The sequence below is a fragment of the Mus caroli genome, unplaced genomic scaffold (genome assembly GCF_978045245.1).
Source record: "Mus caroli unplaced genomic scaffold, Mus_caroli_1 scaffold_2, whole genome shotgun sequence".
In the NCBI taxonomy this organism is placed as follows: Eukaryota; Metazoa; Chordata; class Mammalia; order Rodentia; family Muridae; genus Mus; species Mus caroli.
The window spans coordinates 61,240,349-61,264,865 of record NW_028227257.1 but is presented as its reverse complement, the minus strand read 5'-3'; the positions used below and the strand labels follow the sequence as shown (position 1 = coordinate 61,264,865).

General features: G+C 38.1%; 1 protein-coding gene across 3 annotated transcripts in view; it reads left to right on the top strand.

Annotated features, from left to right (window-relative positions):
• The window catches only part of Knl1 (kinetochore scaffold 1), a 64,886-nt gene that overhangs the window by 14,002 nt on the left and 26,367 nt on the right, over positions 1-24,517 (top strand). For all 3 annotated transcript variants that reach the window (XM_021156287.3, XM_021156286.3, XM_021156288.3), the window contains exons 5-12: positions 1,195-1,256; positions 2,901-2,953; positions 4,925-4,977; positions 7,118-11,617; positions 16,287-16,425; positions 16,995-17,062; positions 18,307-18,405; positions 21,700-21,815. In XM_021156287.3, coding sequence (XP_021011946.1) covers positions 1,195-1,256; positions 2,901-2,953; positions 4,925-4,977; positions 7,118-11,617; positions 16,287-16,425; positions 16,995-17,062; positions 18,307-18,405; positions 21,700-21,815 — 5,090 coding nt within the window. The remainder of the gene's footprint in view (positions 1-1,194; positions 1,257-2,900; positions 2,954-4,924; positions 4,978-7,117; positions 11,618-16,286; positions 16,426-16,994; positions 17,063-18,306; positions 18,406-21,699; positions 21,816-24,517) is intronic.

Below are 24,517 nucleotides of genomic sequence, written 5' to 3'. Positions count from 1 at the left end.
GCAAATTTGAATATAGCCTGGACTATAGACTACAATAATTACAACAATCACAAAAGATAGTAACTTACTTGGATTTTACTATAATGAAAGGTTTTTTAGATGAACATGGTGCTGCATGCTTTTAATCCCAGCACTAGGGAGCAGAGGCAGGCTGATCTCTATGAGTTCTATCTAACATGGTCTACATAGAGTTCCAGGCTAGTCATAGCTACATAGTAAGACTCTATGTTACAAACAAACAAAAAGCTGTTTATTTGTAATTTTAGAATACATTGTAATAAGATCAGTACAGCTGGCCACATAGCTCCTGTTCTGTGCCCAGTCTTTCTTGTTATATATTGTTTGTGTTAGTATGCTTATTTCTACTTGATTTTAGCCAAAAGGTCAAAAACCAATAATATGCTTATTTTAATTCTTACTGAAAAATCATGCTCTAGGAGTGGTGACACATACCTAAAGTCCCAGCAATCAGAAAACTGAAGTACGAGGATTATGAATTTGAGGTCAACATGGGTTATGTATTGAGGTCTTGTCTGAAAACAAACAAAGCAATGACAAAAGAAAATACATATTTACATGAACCACCGGTTCAATCCTGAGTACTACAGCCATCCAAAAAGTATTTGGAAAATCATATTCATGTTCATTAAGTGCTTTTATATCGGGCTGTTTGGAAATCTATTATTAACTCAAAATAAGAATTGATCCCGAGACGATGCCGGGGCCTAGCAAACACAGGAGTGGATGTTCACAGTCAGCTATTGGATGTATCACAGGGCTCCCAATGGAGAAGCTAGAGAAAGTACCCAAAGAGCTAAAGGGATCTGCAACCCTATTGTTGGAACAACATGATGTACTAACCAGAACCCCGGAGCTCTTGTCTCTAGCTGCATATGTATCGAAAGATGACCTAGTCGGCCATCAATGGAAAGAGAGGCCCATTGGACTTGCAAACTTTATATGCCCCAATATAGGGGAATGCCAGGGCCAAAAGAATGGGAATGGGTGGGTAGGGAAGTGGGGGGCGCTATGGGGGACTTTTGGGATAGCATTGGAAATGTAATTGAGGAAAATATGTAATAAAAATATTAAAAATTAAAAAAAAAAAAGAATTGATCCCTGCTTCTAATAGTCTGGAGATCTAGTTCACCATGATTTATATTAAGAATTGTATCCTTTACTGTTTTCTCTTAGGAACCTAATCCTCCAAGAAAAAGGAAAAGCTCTCGTCGAGTCAGCTTTGCAGATACTATAAAGTAAGTTGAAAAGAAAGTACATTGTTATAGGTTTTTCCCCCTATCAAATACATGGGTGGGAACTTAATTGGATAGTCTGTTTGCTTAAATAAATATTAGAGTGCATGCATGTGTGTGTGTGTTCCTGTGTAAGTATCTTCTTCACTCTCTCTTCACCTTACTTTTTGAGACTGGGTCTCTCTGGTCTGGAGAGACCGCTCAGCAGTTAAGAGCACTTCCAGAGGTCCTGAGTTCAATTCCTAGCAACCACATGGTGGCTCACAATCGTCTGTAATGGGATCTGATGCCCTCTTCTGGTGTGTCTGAAGACAGCGACTCACATACATACAATAAATAAATGTGTTTTTTTTTTTGTTTGTTTTTTTTTTTTGGTTTTTTTGAGACAGGGTTTCTCTGTATAGCCCTGGCTGTCCTGGGACTCACTTTGTAGACCAGGCTGGCTTCGAACTCAGAAACCCACCTGCCTCTGCCTCCCAAGTGGTGGGAGTAAAGGCGTGCATCACCACACCCAGCATAAATAAATCTTAAAGAGAGAGACAGAGACAGAGACACAGACATGGTCTTTCTATCAACATGGAACTTATTGACACAGCTAGACTGGCTTCTTTATGGGACTCAGGGAGCCTCCAGTCTCTTATTTCCCAGCACTGGAAGATTTATTACGTGCATGCTGGGAGTCTAAACTCAGATCTTCATGTTTACATAGCAAGCACTTTACTGACGGAGTTATCCTCTCACAGCCAGAGTATTGCTTTATTTTGAAAAATACTTTTTACTTAAAATGTATTCGTGTGTGCATGTATCCTGCCCTGGCATGTGTCTAGAGGTCAGGGGGTAACTTTTGGGCAGTTACTTCTCTCCTACTTTGGGGGATTGAACTCAGGCTGTTGTCTTTCACATCAAGTATTTTAAGAGACATCTTGCTGGCATTTTTTTTGTATTTTTTCAAGACAGGGTTTCTCTGTATAGCTCTGGCTGTCCTAGAACTCACTCTTTAGACCAGGCTGGCCTCGAACTCAGAAATCCGCCTGCCTCTGCCTCCCAAGTGCTGGGATTAAAGGCATGCGCCACCATCGCCCAGCTATATATTTTTAAAATTCCTTTCAAAATATATATTTATGGGACTGAAGACATGGCTCAGCAGTTAAGAGCACTGGCTGCTCTTGAGAGGACCTGAGTTTGATTCCTAGCTCTCACATGGCAGCTCAGAACCATCTGTGACTCTTGCTCCAGGAGACTGTGCTCTCTCTTCTTGCCTCTGTGGGCATGGCATACATGTGGTGCACAAACACCAACATACATAAAATTAAAAATGGAAATGTATTTCTTATTAGTGGGAGTGCTGTGTATGAGTGTGTGTGATTTGTGTGTGAGTGTGGGTGCAAAATTGTTTTTCAAATGTTATTATTCAGTATTATCTATATAAGAGAAGCAGAATGAGTCCTGAAAGGCAGTAACAAAACAATGATAACTACTAATATTTCTACTATTTACCATTGTAGTAGAGGTTCCAGCCAACAAAAGTAAAGGAAGAGATTTTAAAAATTAGAAATACAGAGGCACTTTATGCTGTCAATAATAAAACAATAGGAAATTCTTTAAAAATAAAGGCTTTTCAGTATTCTTTATTTTTTTCTGTTCTAGAGTATTCCAGACAGAGTCTCATATGAAAACAGAGAGAAATTCAGAAATCTCAGGTAAATATGTAATTTCAGTCCCTGCTAATCTGTTTTCTTTACAACTTTTCTGTGGTTATGTACTCATAACCCCCCCTCTCTTGTGTGTGTGTGTGTGTGTGTGTGTGAAGAAAGCATACATCTTAAGACGTGTAGAGTCAAGAGACAGTTGAGATTCTGTTTTCTTTCTACCATGTGGTCTTCGAGATTGAGTTTGGGTTCTACTTGGCAGTAAATGCCTTTGCCCCCTAAGTTATTTTGCTAGCTCTATCATACTATTTAATATTTAAGTACTTTATCTTAAGAAGTCGTTCTATTGTAAGGCGATTGCCATACCTACATGAGGCCCTGAGTTTGGATCTCCAGTACCTATTTAAAAGCCCAGTGTAGGCTAGTTGTGGTGAAGTGGTGGAGGGTGGCAGGTGTGGTAGTACATACCTTGTATTGGTTACTTTTCTGTTGCTGTGATAAAGCACCATGACCAAGGCAGTTTATAAAAGAAATAGGTTACAAGAGTCTATCATGAAGCCGGGCATGGTGACGCACGCCTTTAATCCCAGCACTTGGGAGGCAGAGGCAGGTGGATATCTGAGTTCGAGGCCATCCTGGTCTACAGAGTGAGTTCCAGGACAGCCAGGGCTACACAGAGAAACCCTGTCTCAAAAAACCAAAACCAAAAAGAAAACCAAAAAACACATACACAAACATGTGGTATACAGTTGTAATCCTGACACCCTGGAGGTGAATGCAAGAGAATCAGAACTTTAAGGTCATCCTTGGTTACATAGCAAGTTTAAGTCCAACCTGCGATACATGAGATGAAATATAAAAAATAATGCCAGCTGTGGTGGCACATACCTTTAATTCTAGCACTTGAAAGGCAGAGGTAGTTGGATCTCTGAGTTTGAGGTCGGTCTGATCTAGATAGTGAGTTCCAGATACATAGACTTTGTCTCAAAAAGCAAGCAGATAAATTAAATTGCTAGCACAGATAAGATTTATTTTTTTTCCAAAGCAGATATAATAATCACTGTTTTCTATCATTATAAAAGGCTCTCAGGGACTACAGTATAACTCAGTAATAGAATGGTTGCTTGCCATGTCTTGGGTTTGATCTTCAGCATTGGAGAAGGAGGAAAATATGAGCTCAGAATCTTTTTATTTATTTATTTATTTATTTATTTATTTATTTATTTATTTTGGTTTTCTAAGACAGGGTTTCTCTTTGTATCCCTAGCTCTACTGGAACTCAATCTATAGGTCAGGCTGGCCTTGAACTCAGAGATCTACCTACCTTTGCCACCTGAGTGCTGGATTAAAGCGTATGCCACCACTGCCAGTCTTTTTTTTTTTTTTTCCGAGACAGGGTTTCTCTGTGTAGCCCTGGCTGTCCCGGAACTGGGAGTGCTGGGAGTAAAGGCATGTGCCACCACGCCCGGCTCACCACTGCCAATCTTAAAGATATTTAATTCATAAGTCCTTATGAAGACCTTAATAACTATTGTCTTAGTTATTATGTTTTTATTGTTCTGTTAAGCACCATGACCAAAAACAACTTGGCAAGGAAAGGGTTTATTTTTGTTTGTAGTTATAGTTCATTTTGATGGGAAGTCAGGACAGGAACTCAAGACAGGAACAACATGGAGGCAGGAACTGAAGCAGAGACCAAGGATGAACACTGCTTACTGGTTTGCTCAACATGGCTTGCCCATCTTGCTTTCTTATACAAGGCATGTCCATCTGGTAAGGAGTGCCACAAACCACAACAAGCTGGGCCTTTTCACAGCAATCATTAGTCTAGGAAAGGCACTACAGACTTGCATATTCTCAACTGAGGTTCTCCTTTCCAGATGACTCTAGCTGTGTCAAGTTCACAGCCAAACAACCAGGACACTGGTAAATACTTCTAACTGATGACAGTCCTAAGAAAGAAAAAAAAGACTTATGGTATGATGTTTTTCTTACTGTAATCTTTTTCTTACTGTTCTATAGGTATGAACACTTTGCTTTGTGCTCCAATTCAGACTCAGATGCAACAAAAGGAGGTATGAAATCATGCAAATATCTTCATAATTTAATCTCACATAGTTAACAAAATTTTATTGTAGTGGTATAATTTTGAGATAACTTACCAAAGTGAATTATCATAACCTATTAAAACTTCCTATATTTTCAGTTAATTGAGGTAAATTAAGTCATTGCCAATTTAAATAATAGAAAGACCTTTCAAACTTCAATGATCACATGAAATATCTCAGAATTTTATTAAAATATAGAGGGTTTTTTGGGGGGGATTGAAGATATAGCTCAGTGGTATTTTGTCTAGCATATGCAAATGTCTATATTCAATACCCAGTATCACACACATGGAAAATATGTATTGTGTGTAGGTAGGTAGACAGACAAATATGTGTCCAGTTGAAAATGGTAAACTCTTCAGAGATTATATATATTTTTTAAATATTTATTTTGTTACAGGATGTATGAGTGCTCCACTTTATGTATGCATGCATTGTGTGCAAGAGGATACTAGATCCCCTTGAACTGGAGTTAGAGACAGTTGCTAGCTGCTGTGTAGGTGCTAGGAACTGAACCTTGGTCCTCTGAAAGAGTAGAGAATGCTCTTAACTGCTGAGGCATTTTTCTATGCCTCAAGAATCTACATTTCTAACCATCTCTTGAATGACACTGACATGCAGGTGCACAGACTGTACTTTGAATAACAAGAAATTAGAGACTGTATGTTTGAAAACAAGACTCCCCAAACTATAGAATATAATATGAACTAGCCATCATGTACCTGTGCCTTTCTAAGATTTTACTTAGGGTTGGAATTCAATACAGATGCCTTTCTAAGGCTTTTTATTTAGGGTTGAAGTGACTATTCAATACAGAATTTTCATTATAGTTTCATTTCATACATTCAGTGCTTTTTATTTTTTTAGTGCAGGAGGCATGTAATTAACTTTGAATTTAAATTTTTCCTAAACTAAAAGGAATTTATTTATAGATTTTAGCTTTAAAAAAAATGTTTGATGCCTGGAGAGATGGCTCAGTGGTTAAGAGCACTGACTGTTCCTCCAGAGGTCCTGGGTTCAAATCCCAGCAACAACATGGTGGCTCACAGCCATCTGTAATGGGATCTGATCCCCTCTTCTGGAGTGTCTGAAGACAGCTAAAATGTACTCACATATATAAGAATAAATAAAACTTTTTAAAAAAAAAATGTTTGAGACAAGTTTTCACCCCAGTCTGGCTTGAAACTTACTATGTAACTAAGGATGAATTTGAACTTTTTTTGTTGTTTGAGACAAGGTCTCACTCTGTTGTGCAGCCTTGGCTATATTGGAGAACACTGTATAAACTTGGTTAGTCTCAAAATCACAGAGATCTCCTACCTCAGCCTCCCAGAGTGCTGAGATGAAAGGCATGCACCACTCTGCCCAGCTCCCTTGAACTGCTTGCTGATCCTCTTGCCTCCATTATAGATGTGAATTAACTTATCTGGTCTATGCTGTGCTGAGGATTGATCATAGGGCTTTATAATAACATGGTAAGTAAGCATTCTAACAAATGAATTATATCCCTAGACCTAGGGAAAAAATGTAATAAGAAAGTACATATAATAAACTATATCAAGGAAAGCAATATAGCTTGGAACCATTACTAACTGTGCTTACATAATACATGTTAGGGGCTGGAGAGATGGCACAGTAGTTAAGAACACTGTCAGCTTTTCCAGAGTTCAATCTCCTGCAACCACATGGTGGCTCACAATCATCTATAATGGGATCTGATGCTTTCTTCTGGCATGCAGGTGTCCATGCAGATTGAGCCCTCATATTAATAAAATAAATAAATCTTTAAAAAATATATAATACATGTTATAAAATCCTTTTTTCAAAATGTATTTGGAGCTAGAGAATTGGCTTAGTTGGTAAGTGTTTTGGATGCTTTTCCAGAGGACCTGGGTTAATTCCTAACTCCTACATGGCAACTTGTAATCATGTGTGACTATAGTTCTAGGCAATCTGACACCTTCTTCTGGCCTCCACAGGCACCAGGCAAGCAAGTGGTTCATAGGCACACATTCAGGTAGAACACCCTTATACATAAAATAATAAAATAAAATAATAAATTATAAAAAATTATATTTGATCTAATATTTCTATTTTTTCATTATAGTTTTCAATTACAGACTGCAACTATGAAAGGAAACATGCAAATGATCAGACAGTCATCTTTTCAGATGAAAACCAGATGGATCTGACAGCAAGTCACACTATAATGATTACCAAAGGTCTTTCAGATTGTACCAAAAATGAAAATTCTACAAAAATAGATACCACATCCTTTCTGGAGAATTTAAAGCTTCATGCTGCAAATTCAAGAATTAAAAAGGATTTAGCATGTTCCACAATTTCCTTAAGTCAAAACATTTTCTCAGAAAAGATCAATTCTGACAACTTCATAAAAAGATTGAAAACAGGAAAACATATTTCATCTTCTACAGAGCTTGATAAGGAAAATGCTGAGATACCTGTTTATTCCAAAGACTCAAACAGTGCCTCTTCAACGTATCAAATGCATGAATCTCTTAGTGTAGATGAAAATAATAGTAATAGGACTAGAATCTTTAGAGAACAAGATGATGGTATGAATTTGACCCAATGTCATACAGCCTGTATTAAGACTTGGATTCCTCCATCCATGGAGGCCAACTTAGGAGAATTCAAAGGTGATAAAACAATTTATGGCAATGAGTGTATGGAGTTGACAACTAACTATACGATACAGGTTTTGTCATCAGAAAATAATTTATCTGAAAGAGAAACTCAAACTCAAAATGGTATGAATGTTACAACAGTTGATGGAGCTCCAGCTCCAGCTCCAGAGAAGGAAACAGCCCTTAAGGATAAACTAAATGCTGCTTTTCAAGGCTCTTTCCCAAATCCTGAAAATAAAATTCATATTACCAAATATCATCCTATAGAGTCAGAAACTCATACAGTCACACAGATTTCTAATCAAAGTGCCAGCACATTGGCTGTAACTTCAAAATCAATATGTTCTAGTCCAGCTATTGAAGGGTATAAGACAATTTTTCTTTCTAGTAGCAATGATGCAATGGAACTGACTAAGTGTCTATCAGCTATGGAAGAGGAAAAAAAATTGCTGAAGGCTGATGATAAGTATTCTAAAATATGTACCAATCCAGATGCTGGCCCACTCAGAGAGAAAACTATTTATTTAGAAGAGGATAGCATGGACATTACCAAAAGTCACACAGTTGCAATAGATAATAAAATATTTAAACATGATCAAGAAAACATTAAAAAAGAAATAACAGCTATACCAATATTTGAAAAGGAAATGGTGCTCCGAAATCTTATGCCTATGTCAAAAGATGAGAAAAGGGATGTAAATTATATTTCAGTTCCTCAAGTATCTAAGGAAAGCTTACAATGGAGTCAGACAAACACTTTATCTGTTTCATTGGCTGACAAAAAGATGGAATTCTTGGCAGATGAAGATATGGATCTGACTAAAAGTCACACAACTAAGTTAAGTCAAGTTATTCCTACAACTGTTGACTTAGCATCAAAGAATGTCACCAAATCATACTCTCACAGCAAAAGCCCTTTAAATGAGTGGGAAAGCCTGGATAAACAAGTAGTGCTAGGCCAGCATTCTAAACTCCCTTTACCACAAAGGAAAGGTATAGATGATCCTGACTGTTCGCATCATAAGATAATGTATCCAGAGGAGTTACAAACTATGGATCTAACCAAGAGCCACACTATCGTAATTGGTTTTGGTCCTTCTGAAGTACAAGAACATAGTAAAATTAATTTAGAACACAAAAACAGCCAACTTACAGCAGAAAGCATACAAACAGCTGTGAACATTCCTGCAGCAAACTCTAGAATAGTAACAACTAATGATATGGACATGTTAAAGGACAGAAATATACATAAGCCAGAATTGCTGAAGGAAAAGCAAAACGTCAAAATCTATGGAAGAAAAAGTATTGGTGGACTGAAAATTGATAAAACTATATTATTTTCAGAGGGTAATGAGGGTGATATGGATATCACCAAGAGTTGCACAGTCAAAATAAACCATAGATCTTTATTAGATAAACATGATTCTCATTTAGTATCTTTGGCAGGAACTTCTAAAACCATTTTGCATGCACGTGGACAGGTTGAAATGGAAATCAATAGAAGTCACACAACTCCTTTAGAATGTAAAATTATCTCACCCAGTGATATAACTCCTGGTGATCTGAACAAGACTGTGATGTCTATAGATGATCATGAGGAACTAGAAATGACAAAGTCCCATACTGTTTTCATTGACTACCAAGCAGAGGCAAAAGGTGTACTTCCAGACAGACTTGACTTTCAATTATCCAAAAAGGAAAGCCTACAGAAGCCGAAAGTGACATCTACTCCTGCTGAAGAGATTTACATTTCAAAAAACAGCGAAAGCAACCATCTACCAGCGAAAGGCAGCCAGCTAACAATATTAGAGGAAGGGTCTAATAGCGGGCCTGGAGAGGGAACTAATGATGCACAAAAGCCTGGATTTCTGAATGAACTTCTGTCAGGCAAAACTCAGAGAAGAAAAAGCCTTAGTCTAAAAAACAAGAGCATTAAATTTCCAGAGAATGATAAAAGTCAGAGAGAGATCACTCAGAGTTCTGTAGTAGAAATAAGTAATGAAACTAGGCTGGAAGACAGAAAGGGCTTCAGTTTTGTGCCATTGGCAGGAACTTCCAAACTAGTTTTTTCTGCATATGGGCCTGAGGACATGGAGATTTCTACAGGTCAAACCACTGCTTCAGAATATAAAACTGTCCCACCAGATGAAATAACTACTACACCTATGGATAAAACTGTAATGTTTGTAGATAATCTCGGTGATCTGGATGTCACCAGATCCCATACGGTTTTCATCGATTGTCAAGCCAAAGAAAAGGTATTTCATGAATATACTAACTTGGGAATACAAAAAACAAAAAATTTGAGTGGTTCTGAAGGTGATACCCGCATTCAGGAAATCACAAAAAACCCAGCAGCTCAACACAAACACCATATGACAACTGTTATTCCTTCTAGTACAGTAGTTAGTGATCAAAGTTCAATGAAAATCAAGTTTCACAAAGCTGATAGAGATGAGGAGGTCAAAGGAAAGGAAGTGGAGGCCAATATGCTGAAACAAACTAAACCTGAAAGCTGTCTGTTAAATATAACAGATGGAAAAAATGTGGATTTTACAAGCAGTTATACAGCTGACGTTTGTAGATCCAGTGACAAGTATTCCTCTTTACCAAATATTTCTTCTTCTGATAATTCGGGTGGTAATACTATGTCCTTGTGTGATAAAAATAAGGAGAAAGCTTATAATTGCCAAGTGCCAAACGAATTTACTTCTGCGGCTATTTTACCAAGTACATATCACATGGATTCTGAAAAACTGTCTGTCTTTCCACCTTGTCCTTCAAAAGAAGTCACTCAAACTGAAAGTGCCATAGCGCTGCTTAAAGATGAAGATCTGGTAGAAGAGCCTCTGGGGGAGATGGCTACATTTAACTCAAAGCATGTATCTCTTAACCTTGCAAAGGATCAAACAGAGGCCTTTGTTGATGTTAGTGTTGCTTCTCAGCCTCATCTCTCAGCCCAACAAAGTCCATCAACTCAAAAAGGGCAGGATGTTGCCCATAGAGATGAAGGTATATTAGCTAAAGCTGGGAAGAAGATTTTACCTTTTCTTCTAGGAAATGTCGCTGCATCCACATGTGAAAATGAGTCCAAAATACCCACTAATGTGGAACACTTTGCTGTAACCTATGAAAAAGAACTGAATATAAGTATTCAAACAGATAAATGTAATACAAATGTACATAGTCCTAGTAACTCGGCCCTGACAACACAAGTCATTCGGACACATGCAAATGCTGAAGGAGCAGTGGACTTTTTAGTTGCACCTAATGTTTCATGTTTTAGTAGCACCAAACCAAGTCTCAGTAATTTGAATAGAAAAACCGAGGAGGTTTTAGACTTTCAGACTGCTAACTTATTACCTCCTGCCGAAGAGTTACTTGAAGAAGGAAGTCAGGCACATAGTATGAGTTTAGTACAAGCTACAGAAATATATAGACTAGGTTCCAGGAATGATAGAGATGAAGAAAGTAAAACTTTCTGTAATGAGGCTGAAACTACATCTGTACCACTAAAAACAGCTGTTAAAGACAAAACGAGAAGATGTTCATTGGGAATATTTTTACCCAAATTACCAAACAAGAGGAGTTGTAGTATCACTGGTGTCGATGACCTGGAACAGAGTCTAGCAGATGCAACTGACTTAACTCAGCCAGAAACTCAGCCAGTCCGTAGTAAAGATCCAGGCACTGGATCTGTTGCAGCCAAACTGAATTTGAGTCCATCTCAGTTTATAAATGAGGAAAACCTCCCTGTATATCCTGGTGAGATACTTTCATCAGATTCTGTTAGCCTGGACATTGAGGAAAGTGTTCTGATTGACACATCTCATAGAGAGATTTTACCGTCTGAAAACAAAACAGAAAACTGCAGGGCCCAAAAAAGAACCTGGGTTGAAGAAAATGATGTTACAAATGAGAAAAAAATCAGAACACATGACAGTGCACAAGATCAAGAGGTAAGCTGTCTCGAACCCAAAAATGTTCTTGAATTTTAAGTATCTGAGCAATAAAAACTATAACTGTGTAGAATTATTAGAGGTCAGTTGGTAAAGGATTTAACATGACACGATGGCCTATAACCTGTAATCCCAGCACTCTGAAAGCTAAGGAAAGAGGACTGCTATGACTTTGAGGCTAGCCAAGGCTACGTAACAAAATCTTTCTCAAAACAATAACTTGTTGGGGCAAATACCCACAAAAATGGAATTAAAATTATATAAATACCAAATATTATAATTGTGTCTTGACTTTTTGAGATGGCATCTAACTTTATTGCCCAGAATAGCCTCAAGCTTGTGAACCTCTTGCCTCTAACTCCCAAGTGCCGAAATTACAGATGTACTCTGTAATGCCAGATCAAACTTATGTATAATTCTAAGTGTCCAGTCACTTCCGCTGCTGATCTGTTAGTATTACTTTGTGTATAAGAACCTCGTGGGAGGGATGCATGGAGTTTGAATATTTTGTGTGAGTGCGGGGGAGAGAGGTCAGAGGACAACTGTGGAGTTGGTTCTCTCCTACTTTGGTGTAGATTCTAAAGATCAAGCTGAAGTCATCAGCGTCAAGTAAAGTGCTTTACTTACTGGGTCATCACACTGACACACTTGTTTCTTTTTTTATAGTATGGATGGATGGATGGATGGATATATTTATTATAGATGAGTACACTGTCACTCTCTTCAGACATACCAGAAGGGGACACTGGATCCTATTACACCTGGTTGTGACCCACCATGTGGTTTCTGGGAATTGAACTCAGGACCTTTGGATGAACAGCACTCAGATGAAAGCTGAGCCATCTTTCCAGCCCACACATTTGTTTCTTAAGATAATGTCTATATAATCGACACTGACTTCATCCTCTTAAGTGCGGGATTATAGGCATGTGCTATCATGTCTGCTTTGAAAAGAGTTCTTCCATGTTTTAAATATTTGGGGTTTAAAATTTGTCTACTATTCGTGTCAAAGAACCCATTTCTCTAGTGACTGGAAGAATGCCTAGGTTAAGTTTAATACTTGAAAATGAACCAAGATAGATTTATTTATTTATTTATTTATCTGTTTGTTTGTTTTGGTGGTTTTGAGACAGGGTTTCTCAGTGTGGCCCTGGGTGTCCTAGAACTCGCTCTGTAGACCAGGCTGCCCTTGAAAGCATAGCAACCCACCTGCTAATGCCTCCCAAGTGCTGGGACTAAAGGCATACACCACCACCAATGGTGATTTTTTTTTTTTAATCTATTGAAGGACTTTAAATTTTTTCTTTATTTACTTTATTTAATTGTATGAGTGTTCTGCTGCATGTACACCTCCATGTCAGAAGAGGGCATCTGATCCCCTTACAGATTGTCATGAGCCACCATGTGGTAGTGGGAATTGAACTCAGGACCTGTGGAAGAGCCACCAGTGCTCATAACCACTGAACCATCTTTCCAGCTCTGGATACCTTTTTTTTTTTTCCCCCAAAAAAGGAAAACCCTCATCTGGCTTTCCAAACAAAACTTCTCATTTAATTCCAGTTTTATATGTGGGAAAATGAAATCTAGAAATGCTCTAGGATTTGTAAACTCCTGTTCAGAACCACATAAAGGGGACTAGAGAGGTGGCTCAGTGATTAAGAACAAATTTGTAGAGTATTCAAGTTCAATTTTCAGCACCGACATCAGGTGCCTCATAATTGCTTGTAACTCCAGGAGACCCAGTATCCTCTCCTGTACTCTTCAGATACCTGCATTTACATGCATATACCTCCATACAGGTATAAACACTTGTACATAATTAAAAATGAAAATAAGTCCTTAGAAAAACAATCACATAAGTAGCCAGATATGATATAGCCTAATATTCCAGTACTCAGGAAATTCAAGTAGGAGGATCACAAGTTTGAAGTCAGCCTGGGTTATAGGCTGAAGTAAGGCTTGGGGTGTGTGTGTGTGTGTGTGTGTGTGTGTGTGTGTGTGTGTGTGTGTGTGTGAACAAAAACAATGTAAGTACAAAAAATGATTTCTGTGTTGCTGGTGTTTGCTTTGAGGTGAGGTGATGAGAAAATAGCCAAAGCTTTGAGAAACTAATACTAGTAATATAACAGTTAAATCTGACGAGATGCTATGAAAATTAGTATTTTGTTGAAATATTGTATATCTGACTAAATCAATGGTTGTTAACCTTCCTTGATGCTGTGACCCCTGTATTTATATATTTTGTGTATGAGTGTTTTATCTGCATGTACATTTACATAACAAAAAAGGGCAGCAGATTCCATGGGACTACAGTTATGGATGGTTGGTTGGGAATTGAACTCCGGACTTCTGAGTGAGCAACCAGTACTCTTAAACCCTGAGCCATACCTCCAGCTCCCAGCTTTGACCCTCTAATAGAGACATTCCTCATGATGTGCTCACCCCAACCATAGGATTATTTGCATTGCTACTTCATAACTCTAATTTTGCTACTGCTATGAATCACAATACAAATACCTGTATTTTCTGATGTTGTCAGGCAACCTCTGTGAAAGGGTTCATTCTAAACCCCCAAAGGGATGTAGTCCAGTTTTTAAGACTTTTAAAAATATTTTTTAAAGGTTATTAATCTTTTAAAGCTTAGGCCTTAGCTGAGCAGTCTCCCAGCTACTCTAAACCTACTAATCCTGGTTCTACATCCTGCCATGTGGCTACATCTATCTCTCTGCTCAGCTCTGTTCTGTCCCTTCACATCGTGTCCCTGGCTGAGTCTCCCACCTCTGATTCTTCTCCCAGAGTTCCTCTCTGCCCAGATGATCTGACCAGCTATCAGCTATCATATCTTTATTAAAGCCAATTAGATATAATTGATCTTGATTACCTTAGGCAGGTGAGAAAGGAACAAATATTTATAAAACATGAGACTGGTGATGGGCCATAGAAATAACAATACTAGGATCCGGCTATTTAACTCTGTGTAGGTGCCAAATTAAGAATTGAATATATAAGAGACAGGCGGATTTCTGAGTTCGAGGCCAGACTGGTCTACAAAGTGAGTTCCAGGACAGTCAGGGCTCTACAGAGAAACCCTGTCTCGAAAAAAAAAAAAAAAAAAAGAATTGAATATACCCCAACAAAATGAAGCCCTGGCTAACCTAGAATTTGCTATCTAGACCAAAGTAGCCTTGAACTCAAAGAGTCAAAACTGTCTTCTGAGTGCTGAGAGTAAAACACTGATACTTTCTGTGGTGGCTCACAAGTTTAATCCCAGCACTTTTGGAAGGCAGAGGCAGGTGGATCTCTGAGTTCGAGGCCAGCCTGGTCTACAAACATAGTTCTAGGACAGCCAAGGCTACACATAGAAACCCTGTCTTGAAAAACCAAAATAAATAAATAAAATTCTACTCTGCATTTCTTTAGTGTATGGTGAGAGATACATTTTTGTATGGGTATATTTGCTTGTTAGCGTGTATGCCTGTGTGTATAGGCAAGAAGTCAGTGTCAGCTGTCTCCCTTTATCATTCTCCACCTTATCCTGAAACCAGGACTCTCACTAAACCTGGAACTCACCACCAATTCAGCTAGGCTGGCTAGGCATTGAGCTGATCTCCACTTCCCTTCCTTCTCTGCCCTCCACTCCTGAGATGACAGGTGCATGCCCTGTGGACACTAGGGATCCAAACTCAAGTCCTCATTGGACCATCTCTTTAGACCCTAGTTTCCTCTTCTGAGGTAGCTCCACTATTGGTGACTAGCAGCTAAATAATTGCATAATTTGACTTATGGTATCTTTCTATAACTGAGGTACAACTAAGAAATAATTTGTTTATACTATATAGCACATTAACTACCATTAAAAGCCTAAATTGCCTGATATTCTACCTCCCTCTCTCTCTCTCTCTCTCTCTCTTTCTCTCTTTCTCTCTTTCTCTCTTTCTCTCTTTCTCTCTTTCTCTCTTTCTTTCTTTCTTTCTTTCTTTCTTTCTTTCTTTCTTTCTTTCTTTCTTTCTTTGTTTTGTTTTTTGAGACAGGGTTTTTCTGTGTAACCCTGACTATCATGGAACTTGCTTGCTTTGTAGACCAGGCTGACCTCAAACTCACAGAGATCCACCTGCCTCTGCCTTCCAAGTGGTCCCCAGGGCATCTGTCACCACTGCCCAGCGATATTCTACTTCTTTCATAAGTTATTGCATATGAATTATGTAGGTAAATTTTGTTAGAAACAGTATTTTTGGCTGGGTGGTGTAGGGTGTAGTGTGCCTTTAATCCCAGCACTCAGGAGTCAGAGGCAGGGGGATCTCTGACTTTAAGGCCAGCCTGTTCTAGGACGTAAAGAAACCTCGTTTCAGAAGACAAGCAAAAAAGTTTTTCTGGTGTTCAAAATTTATTCACTAAGTTCCAAGCTCATCACTTTATGCTGATGTTTTTAGATTATGTACTGTGTGCATGAGGACACTTTTGTGCATATGTATGATTTGGATGGAGGAACATGCCACAGCATGTATGTGGATGTCATGGCAACAAAGTTGATAGCTTAACTTTGTGGAGTCAATTATCTTCTTTTCCCTTCATATGGGTTCTGGGAATGGAACTCAGGCCACTAAGCTCACATAGCAAGTGTCTTTACTTCTAACTGGCTCTTATGCTGATGTTTCTCTGGTAATTTCAGATTTTTGATAATCATACTGAAGAGGATATCAATAAAAATGTCAACAGTGTATTGCTGAAAAGCCTGAGCAGGACACCGTCTAGTTGCAGCAGCTCTCTGGATTCAATCAAGTCTGATGGACTCTCTCTGGATGTCAGCAGTAAGATACTTATGAAGGCTAAATAATAAGTTATTTGAATCTATGATGAATGAGTATATTTCACTTAAGAAGTATTTGGATGTTATATAAATCCTTTCAGTGTTGAAGAGTTGATAGGTAATTTCACTTTTGATTTTTTAAAAATTTGTAGTGAAATGACAAGTGTTGTATTACAGAGAAATAGTTGATTTCCTCCAAAGGCTTATAAATAGTAGGGAAACATTGAATGGAACCTTAAAGCTATATTTCAGATACCTTGTTTTACTAAGTGAAAAGCTTCCCAGAAACATCCTAATGGGATGCATCAGGATCACGAACAGCACATAAATTTGAAAGATAATCAAAATTAACCTTACATTTTAGTGTTTGTTCATTTGTTTTTGGTACAAGGTCTCACCTGTAGTTTTGGCAGCCTAGAACTGTGATGTAGACCAGATTAGCCTTAAACTCAGAGATCTGCCTGCTTTTGCTTATCCATTGTTGGCACTAAAGGTGCGCGCCACCATTTCAAGCCTGTCAGTTTAGCTTTGACTTGCTTACCATTTACATAAATTTTGCTTTGTTTCTAGCACAGCGTAATAGCCAAATGGAATCACAGTTTCTTGGTGACACTATCTCTGAAGAGAGTTTGAAGGAGGTATGTTAATGTATTTCTCATTTTAATTATTTTTACATTTATTATTTATTTTGTGTGTATGTGTTTGAGTGCATGTATGCCATACTACATGTGTGACAGTCTGAGGACAACTTGTAGAAATTGACCTCTCTTTCCAGCTTATGGGTCTCAGGGATTGAACTCAGGCTGTCAGGCTTGGTGTTGAGCGCCCTTGCCTGCTGAGCCATCCCATGGGCTGTGATTTCTCACTGAGGTTTTATTTTGCTTGTTTCTTTGTGTTAAAACAGCATCTTCCTTTGTGGCCCTGGCTAGCTTGGAGCTCACCATGTAAATTAGGCTGACCTCAAACTCCCTGAGATCTGTCTTCATCTGCCTCCAAAGTCCTGGGATTAAAGCCATGTGTACTACCACAATGGCTTATGTCTTGCTGTTTTGTTTTTGTTTTTGTTGTTTTGTTTTGTTTTGTTTTGTTTTTTCTTCTTAGAATTTCTCTGTGTAGCCCTGACTGTCCTGGAACTCAGAGATGGACCTGCCTCTCTCTGCCTCTTGGAGTGCTGATGTCAGAGTCATGCACCTCCACTCTCAGCTTTATTTCTCACTTTATTTATTTATTTATTTTTTTGGTTTTTCGAGACAGGGTTTCTCTTTATAGCTCTGGCTGTCCTGGAGCTCACTCTGTAGACCAGGCTGGCCTCAAACTCAGAAATCCGCCTGCCTCTGCCTCCCGAGTGCTGGGATTAAAGGCGTGCGCCACCACGCCCGGCTTCACTTTATTTTTTTATTTTTTTATTTTTTATTTTTTATTTTTCTTTGGTTTTTCGAGACAGGGTTTCTCTGTGTAGCCCTGGCTGTCCTGGAACTCACTTTGTAGACCAGGCTGGCCTCAAACTCAGAAATCCACCTTGCCTCTGCCTCCCAAGTGCTGGAATTAAAGGCGTGCGACACCACGCCCGGCTTATTTCTCACTTTTAATACATTATTTTTAAGTGTCTTTTGTTGCTTTTTTTTTTCTATTTATTTATTTACTTATTTTTATGTATGTGAGTACACTGCCACTCTCTTTAGACACCAGAAGAGGGCATTGGATCCCATTGCAGATGGTTGTGAGCCACCATCTAATTGCTGGGAATTGAACTCAGGACCTCTGGAAGAAGTTTGGCTATTTCCAAACTTAGTAGATAAAGCTGTTTAGAAATGAATGATGTTGTTAGAGTCAAAGTGAATTCACTTTGAGTGTTCATGTAAAGTTCTTTTTTTATTTTTAGAAACTCAAGGAAGGACAAATTACAATAAAGGAGTTCTTCATACTTCTTCAGGTCCACATCTTAATACAGAAACCTAGGCAGAGCACTCTCCCAGCCAAAGTAAGTGTAATTTCTTGGCAAATATTCATCAAAATATCACCAGCCCACATTAATATGTCATTCTTTTTTATTGTCATTGTTGTTGCTAGTTAAGTTAGGTTGTACCAGTGCAAGCGTTTATTAAAAGATAATATCATGAACTAGGGATGTAGCTCAGTTGGTAGAGGCCTACCTGCTATGAGTGAAGCCTTGAGGCTGCCAAGCTTGAGGCTGCCATGGCGAATTTGTATGCTCTGGTGATGTTCCCTTTCCTCACACTGATATACTTGCAGTACCAGCTGGGATCTCCCTAAAACATTCCAGTGATGCCTTTTGAGGCAAGCTCTCAGATCCAGCTTGCAGCTCTCCCAGGTTGACATCCGTGAGTGTTTTTTTCTCCATCAGTGGTAAAACTAACAATATCTTGATGTCAATAGATCCAAGTCATACTCAAGAAGAAAAGAGACTTGAAAAATCTTAGATATCAAAAGAAATGGGTATTTGTAGATCATGGGAAATGAGGTTTATAGCTGTGGACATCATCTGTCCCAGGATTTGGATGACTGTGAGTCTCTGTAGAGTAGAAGTGGGAAACATGTTTTAGTGGGATTGGAGATGTTGCTAGCCTTCCTAAACAATGTCTGTAGCTCCCTTATATTTCTGTGTGTTGTAGGAGCTCAGCTGGCTGCACTAGTAGAGGGTGCTTTTATAGTTATCCTTGATCCTTGCATCTTTATGGAGAAGTTCAAGCTAAAATACTGTAACCCATAAAGTATAATTAGGTCAAAGATCTCCTTGGCCTGAAATACCCAAGTATTGTTTATATATAAGTTGTACATTTAATCAAAATGAATTAAAATGGCTTGTATACATAATGTCTAATTCAAGATGCAACAAATTAATTTACCAACTGAGTATAATAACTATCTAATATGTTCCACAGTGCATGAATCTTTTATCCACTGGCACTTCTGCTATTTTACTAGACACATAATTGTATGCTTTACTTTTTTAAAATTTATTTTTCTCTTATGTTTATTGATGTTTTATATGCATGCATGTTCTGTAGATCACATTTGTGCAATGCCTAAGGAGGACAGAAGAGGTCATTAGATCGCCTGGTACTGCAGTTTGCAAATAGTTGTAAGCTACCGTGTGGTACTTGGACCAAATCTCTGTCCTGTACAACAGCAACAAGTGCTCTTAACTGACAAGCAAACAAAAAAGAGATTGGCCTTGTATTGAATGGTGATGCCATGTAATATTTTCATAACTTTCTTTTCTTGTTCTTTTACAAAGAATCTTGATTTCATTTAGTATCAAACAGTGTTTAGAAAACACAATCTACATTTTCCTATTGCCATTTCATTTTGAGTCAGTACATATAGTTTTGATTTTTATGCCTTTAAAAATATTTTTTAAGAACTGGAGGACTGTAGCCAGGTATCTTCAACTCCAACACTTAGAGGCAAAGAAGTGCAGATCTCTGTGAGTTTAAGGCCAGCCAGGGCTTCACAGTGAAACCATTTCTAAAACAAACAAGAAGGTGATAATGGAGCCAGTGAGATGACATAGTGGGTAAAGGTGCCTTACACTCAGCTGACTGTGTAAGTTGATTCCGCAGGACCCATAGTGGAAGAAAACTGACTTTCACAGTCATGCTGTGACTTGCATGCCACATACATAATAAATAAATATAATATAAAATAAAAAATAATTTTGGCAGTATGCTGAATGTGGTAGCCCACATCTATAATCCAAGTTCCTAATAGATACAACCAGGAGGATCACAAGCTCAAGTCATTCTTGACTACATGTATATTTCAAGGGCCACCAAGTGTCTGTGAGACCTTGTCTGAAAATAAATGTTGGAGGGGCCCAAGGAGATGGCACAGTGATTAAAAGCAGTCTCTGCTGTTTTTAGATGATTTAGGTTTGAATCCCAGTACCCATGTGGCTGTTCACAACTGTATAACTCCATTCCCAGGAGATTTGACAGCTTCTTCTGACTAGCCAGGGCACTAGGCATGAATGATGTACATAAATACATGCAAACAAAATAGACACACCCAGGTCCTGGGATTAAACACAGTCCTCATGCTTATTTATCTTCCAGCAACTTAATAGATAAGTCCAAAGTTTAGAGTGTTGAAATAACATATTAGCCAGGACAGCCAGGGCTACACAGAGAAACCCTGTCTTGAAAAAACAAAACAATAACAAACAAACAAACAAACAAAAAAGAAATATCATATTATGTGCTATGCTGCTTGTAAGTAATGGATGAAGAGTTATTTGTTTTTGCTTTTTATAAGTAATGAAATTTAAAACCTTGTTTAGTTTTTTTTTTTCCTCCCAAAACGAGATTAAATACATTTATTTGTCTTTAAACTAGAGTTGCAAAACATAACAAACTATTCTTAATGAGTGAGTAGGTTGGTTGGTTGGTTGGTTGGTTGAGATAGGTCTCTAGTTCAAGGTAGCCTGGAATTTAGCAGAAGATGGCTTTGAACTCACAAAGGCAAGGCCATTTTGCCTCAGTCTCCTAAGTGCTGGGAATGGCAGCCATGAGCCACTACTGCCTTGATTTTTTTTTTTTTTCTCCTTTCTAGTTTAAGTAAAGTAGTTCCTGGTAAGCTTAATTTTTAGGTATTGATTTTTTTTTCAACTATACATATCTATTTATTGCGTGTATGTGTATATATGTACATGCCTGTATATGCTTTGAGGTGAGAGGACAATTTATGGGAGCCACCTTGCTAACCCTTGATTTTCTTAAAACAATTCATGGTCATTTTTAAACCCTTTCAGTCCTATAAGTCAATATTCTTAGCTCACCCGATCACCCATGGAAGAGTGGACTTTGAACCCAGAACATCATATTACTCTATACTGAACTACACACACAGCCCTGTTTGTTTGACTTTAAAAAATAGACTCTCTAAAACTTGTATTTGTTATCGTATCTGGTATTGTCCTTAAAGTGCCAGTTTTGAGCTAGGTATGATCATGCACCTCTGTAATTCCAGTACTTGGGGGGATCAGGAGGTCAGTGTGATCTTCAGTTACATAGGAGTTCCAGTCTAGCCTGGGCTACATGAGACCCTCTCTTAAAAAAAAAAAAAAAGGAAAAGAACAAAAATCCACACCTGGTTCTCCCAGACCTGGTGTCACAGCATGGCGAGAGGATAAGACAAGAGGATCCTAAGTTCCAGGCCAGCCTGAACTACATAGTAAGGTTCTAGCTTAGGTTTTAAAAGAAAAAGGTATCAATTCTGATTGATTGACTGATTGATTGATTACTTTATTTTAAAGTTTACTATAAACACATTACCTACCACAGAAGATCTGATGTTGAGACAATATGTTTATGGACCCAGGATACAGATTTATAAAGAAGACTGTGAGCTTCTTCGACAAAAGATTGACGAGTAAGAAAGTTTTATTTCCCCTGTGATTGTTTTTCGAGGGTTATAATAAACAAGTGATCTGTGTAGTATTTTAATTAGAAAAACAGCAGTATGGGAAAAAGAATGGAATTAACAGGCAGTATTATGAATAGAAACCCAATTCTGGGGGCTGGAGAGATGGCTTAGTGGTTAAGAGCACTGACTGCTCTTCCAGAGGTCCTGAGTTCAGTTCCCAGAAACCACATGGTGGCTCACAACCATCTGTAATGGGGTCCAATACACTCTTCTGGTGAATCTGAAGAGAGTGACAGTGTACTCATATACATAAAATAAGTAAATCTTTAAAAAAAAAAAAAAAGAAAAGAAAAGAAACCCAGTTCTGTCTACAATACTGTATAGCCTTGTATAAGCGATTTGCTTTCCTTTTCTACTTCATAAAGTAGTAATGATCCAGCACTTGGGAGGCAGAGGCAGGCGGATTTGTGAGTTCCAGGACAGTCAGGGGTACACGGAGAAACCCTGTATTAAAAATAAAATAAAATAAAGTAGTAGTGATATCTATTCAGTGGATACCACAAGGAATAGCCACTATTTGCACAAAATGTTTTATATCAGGATGAATAAAAAGATAAACTGAAATTATTATGTTATATTATAAATTAGTTGAAACAGAACATCTTCAAAATGATATAATACGCCCCCCCCACACACACAAACCAATAAGACAGGGTTTCTCTGTGTATCCCTGGCTGTGTTTCCCTGGTTAAGAGCACTTGCTTCAAAGTCATAAGGATAAGAGCTCTGATTCCAATATCCTATTCCAGGCCTATTTGGCCTCCAAGCCCAAAGATGTATTTATATGAATAAATAAATAAGCCTAAGAAACAAAACAGCCAGGCCACTCTGGTCTACATGATATCTTTTCTGGGAAAAATGATTGTATGTATTACTTGGTATGATGGCATAGGCCCTTTCATCCTTGTACTTAGGAAGCAGAGGCAGGCAGATCTCTGAATTCAAGGCCACCCAGGGTTGCAAAGTGAGATCTTGTCTCAAAATAGTGTAATAATAACAATTGTATAGTATTCAAAATCAAAGTTATTTTGGTGTTTCTAATTTTTGCTATATTTTCCCCTTAATTTACATACATAAAGTATAGTTTTACTTAGAATATAGCTCAATGCTTGGGTCTTTGTAAATATTACACCCAGATTTACAATTTATTTATAAAACTACTTTACCTAGAATTCAAAATAATGTTTATGTCATGCTATTTTAGTACTTACCTTTTGACCCAATCTAACAAAAATAAATAATCTTTACGTGTTGGGGTTTTTTGTTTTGTTTTGTTTTTTTCTTTGTGTGTGTGGTACAGGGGATTGACTTTAGGGCTTTGAGAGTACTAGGCATTTAATTTCTCTGCCACTGAGCTTTATCCTTAGCTGTACAGAGCAGATAGTTTTGAAGTTATTTTATGTGTGTGGGTGTTTTGTATGCATGTGTGTCTAGTGCCTGTGGAGGCCAGAAAGGGCTTCAAATCGCCTGAAATTGGAAATACATGGTGAGCTGCCATGTGGCTGGAGCTGTGGATTTGGAACTGGTCCTCTGGAAGAACTGTCAGTGTTCTTAACCACTGGGCCATCTCTCCAGCCTTACTTAGGTAGTTTTAAATTTAAAATTTAAAATAAAACTGTTAAGTATTTCATCTGGATATGGGGCATACACCCATAATCTCCATACTAAGGAAAAAAGATGGTAAATTCATAGCCATCCTGTGATAACTATATTCCAGGTCAGCTTGGGCTATGTAATCAGACCCTATCTTCAGAAGAACAAGCAAATGCAATAAGGACCTCTGTTGTATGGTTAAAAGGACCTGAGGTCAAACCTCTAGCACCAGTGTAAAAGATGGCAGCACAAGCATCTTCAATCTCAGCTCCTACCGGAAGATGGGAGGCAGAGACAAGAGACCTTAGCTGCTCAAGGGTCATGTAACCTGCTATACACAGCATTAGAAAAACAAAAAAGGGATTCGGGTCTTAAACAGGTGATATCAAGATTGTCCTCTGACCTCCACACACATGCCCATAGACACACACTAATGTGCACATATACACATTGTGTACTCAACAAACAAGGGGAAAAGAAGGAACAAACAAAAAATGATGGTAGACCAATTGTCTGATTCTACTTTGTTCATTCAACATATTTATTTAGCACCTGCTGTTTATCAGAATCTATATTAACTACTAGGGCTCATCACTGAATAAGACAGATAAGATTCTTAATATTGTTTTAGAAAGTGAAATGCAGGTGCCTGGACAGGTCGCTAGCGAGTATGAGTACAAGAAGCTCACTACTGCCTGTAACTCCAGTCAGGAGATTGATGCCCTCTCCTTAACTCTTTGGTTTCTTTCACGTACATAGTGTACATAAACTCCTTCAAGTACACACAAACACACACACACATACATACATACATACATACATAAATAAAGCTTTCAAAAAATGGAATCTAGCCTTAAAAAGTAGAAGCTTATTTAGATTTGTTTTGTTGTTTGTTATATTTTATAATTTTGTGTTGAGGATATATATAGTTCAGTGGAGCACTTGAATAAATTTGCATAAGGGTCTAGCCTAATTCTCAGTATCACAAGTGTCTTCTTTGTTTTAGAGATTTACTTCCTCTATTTATTAGTAAATATTGAAAGGATAACAGCTTT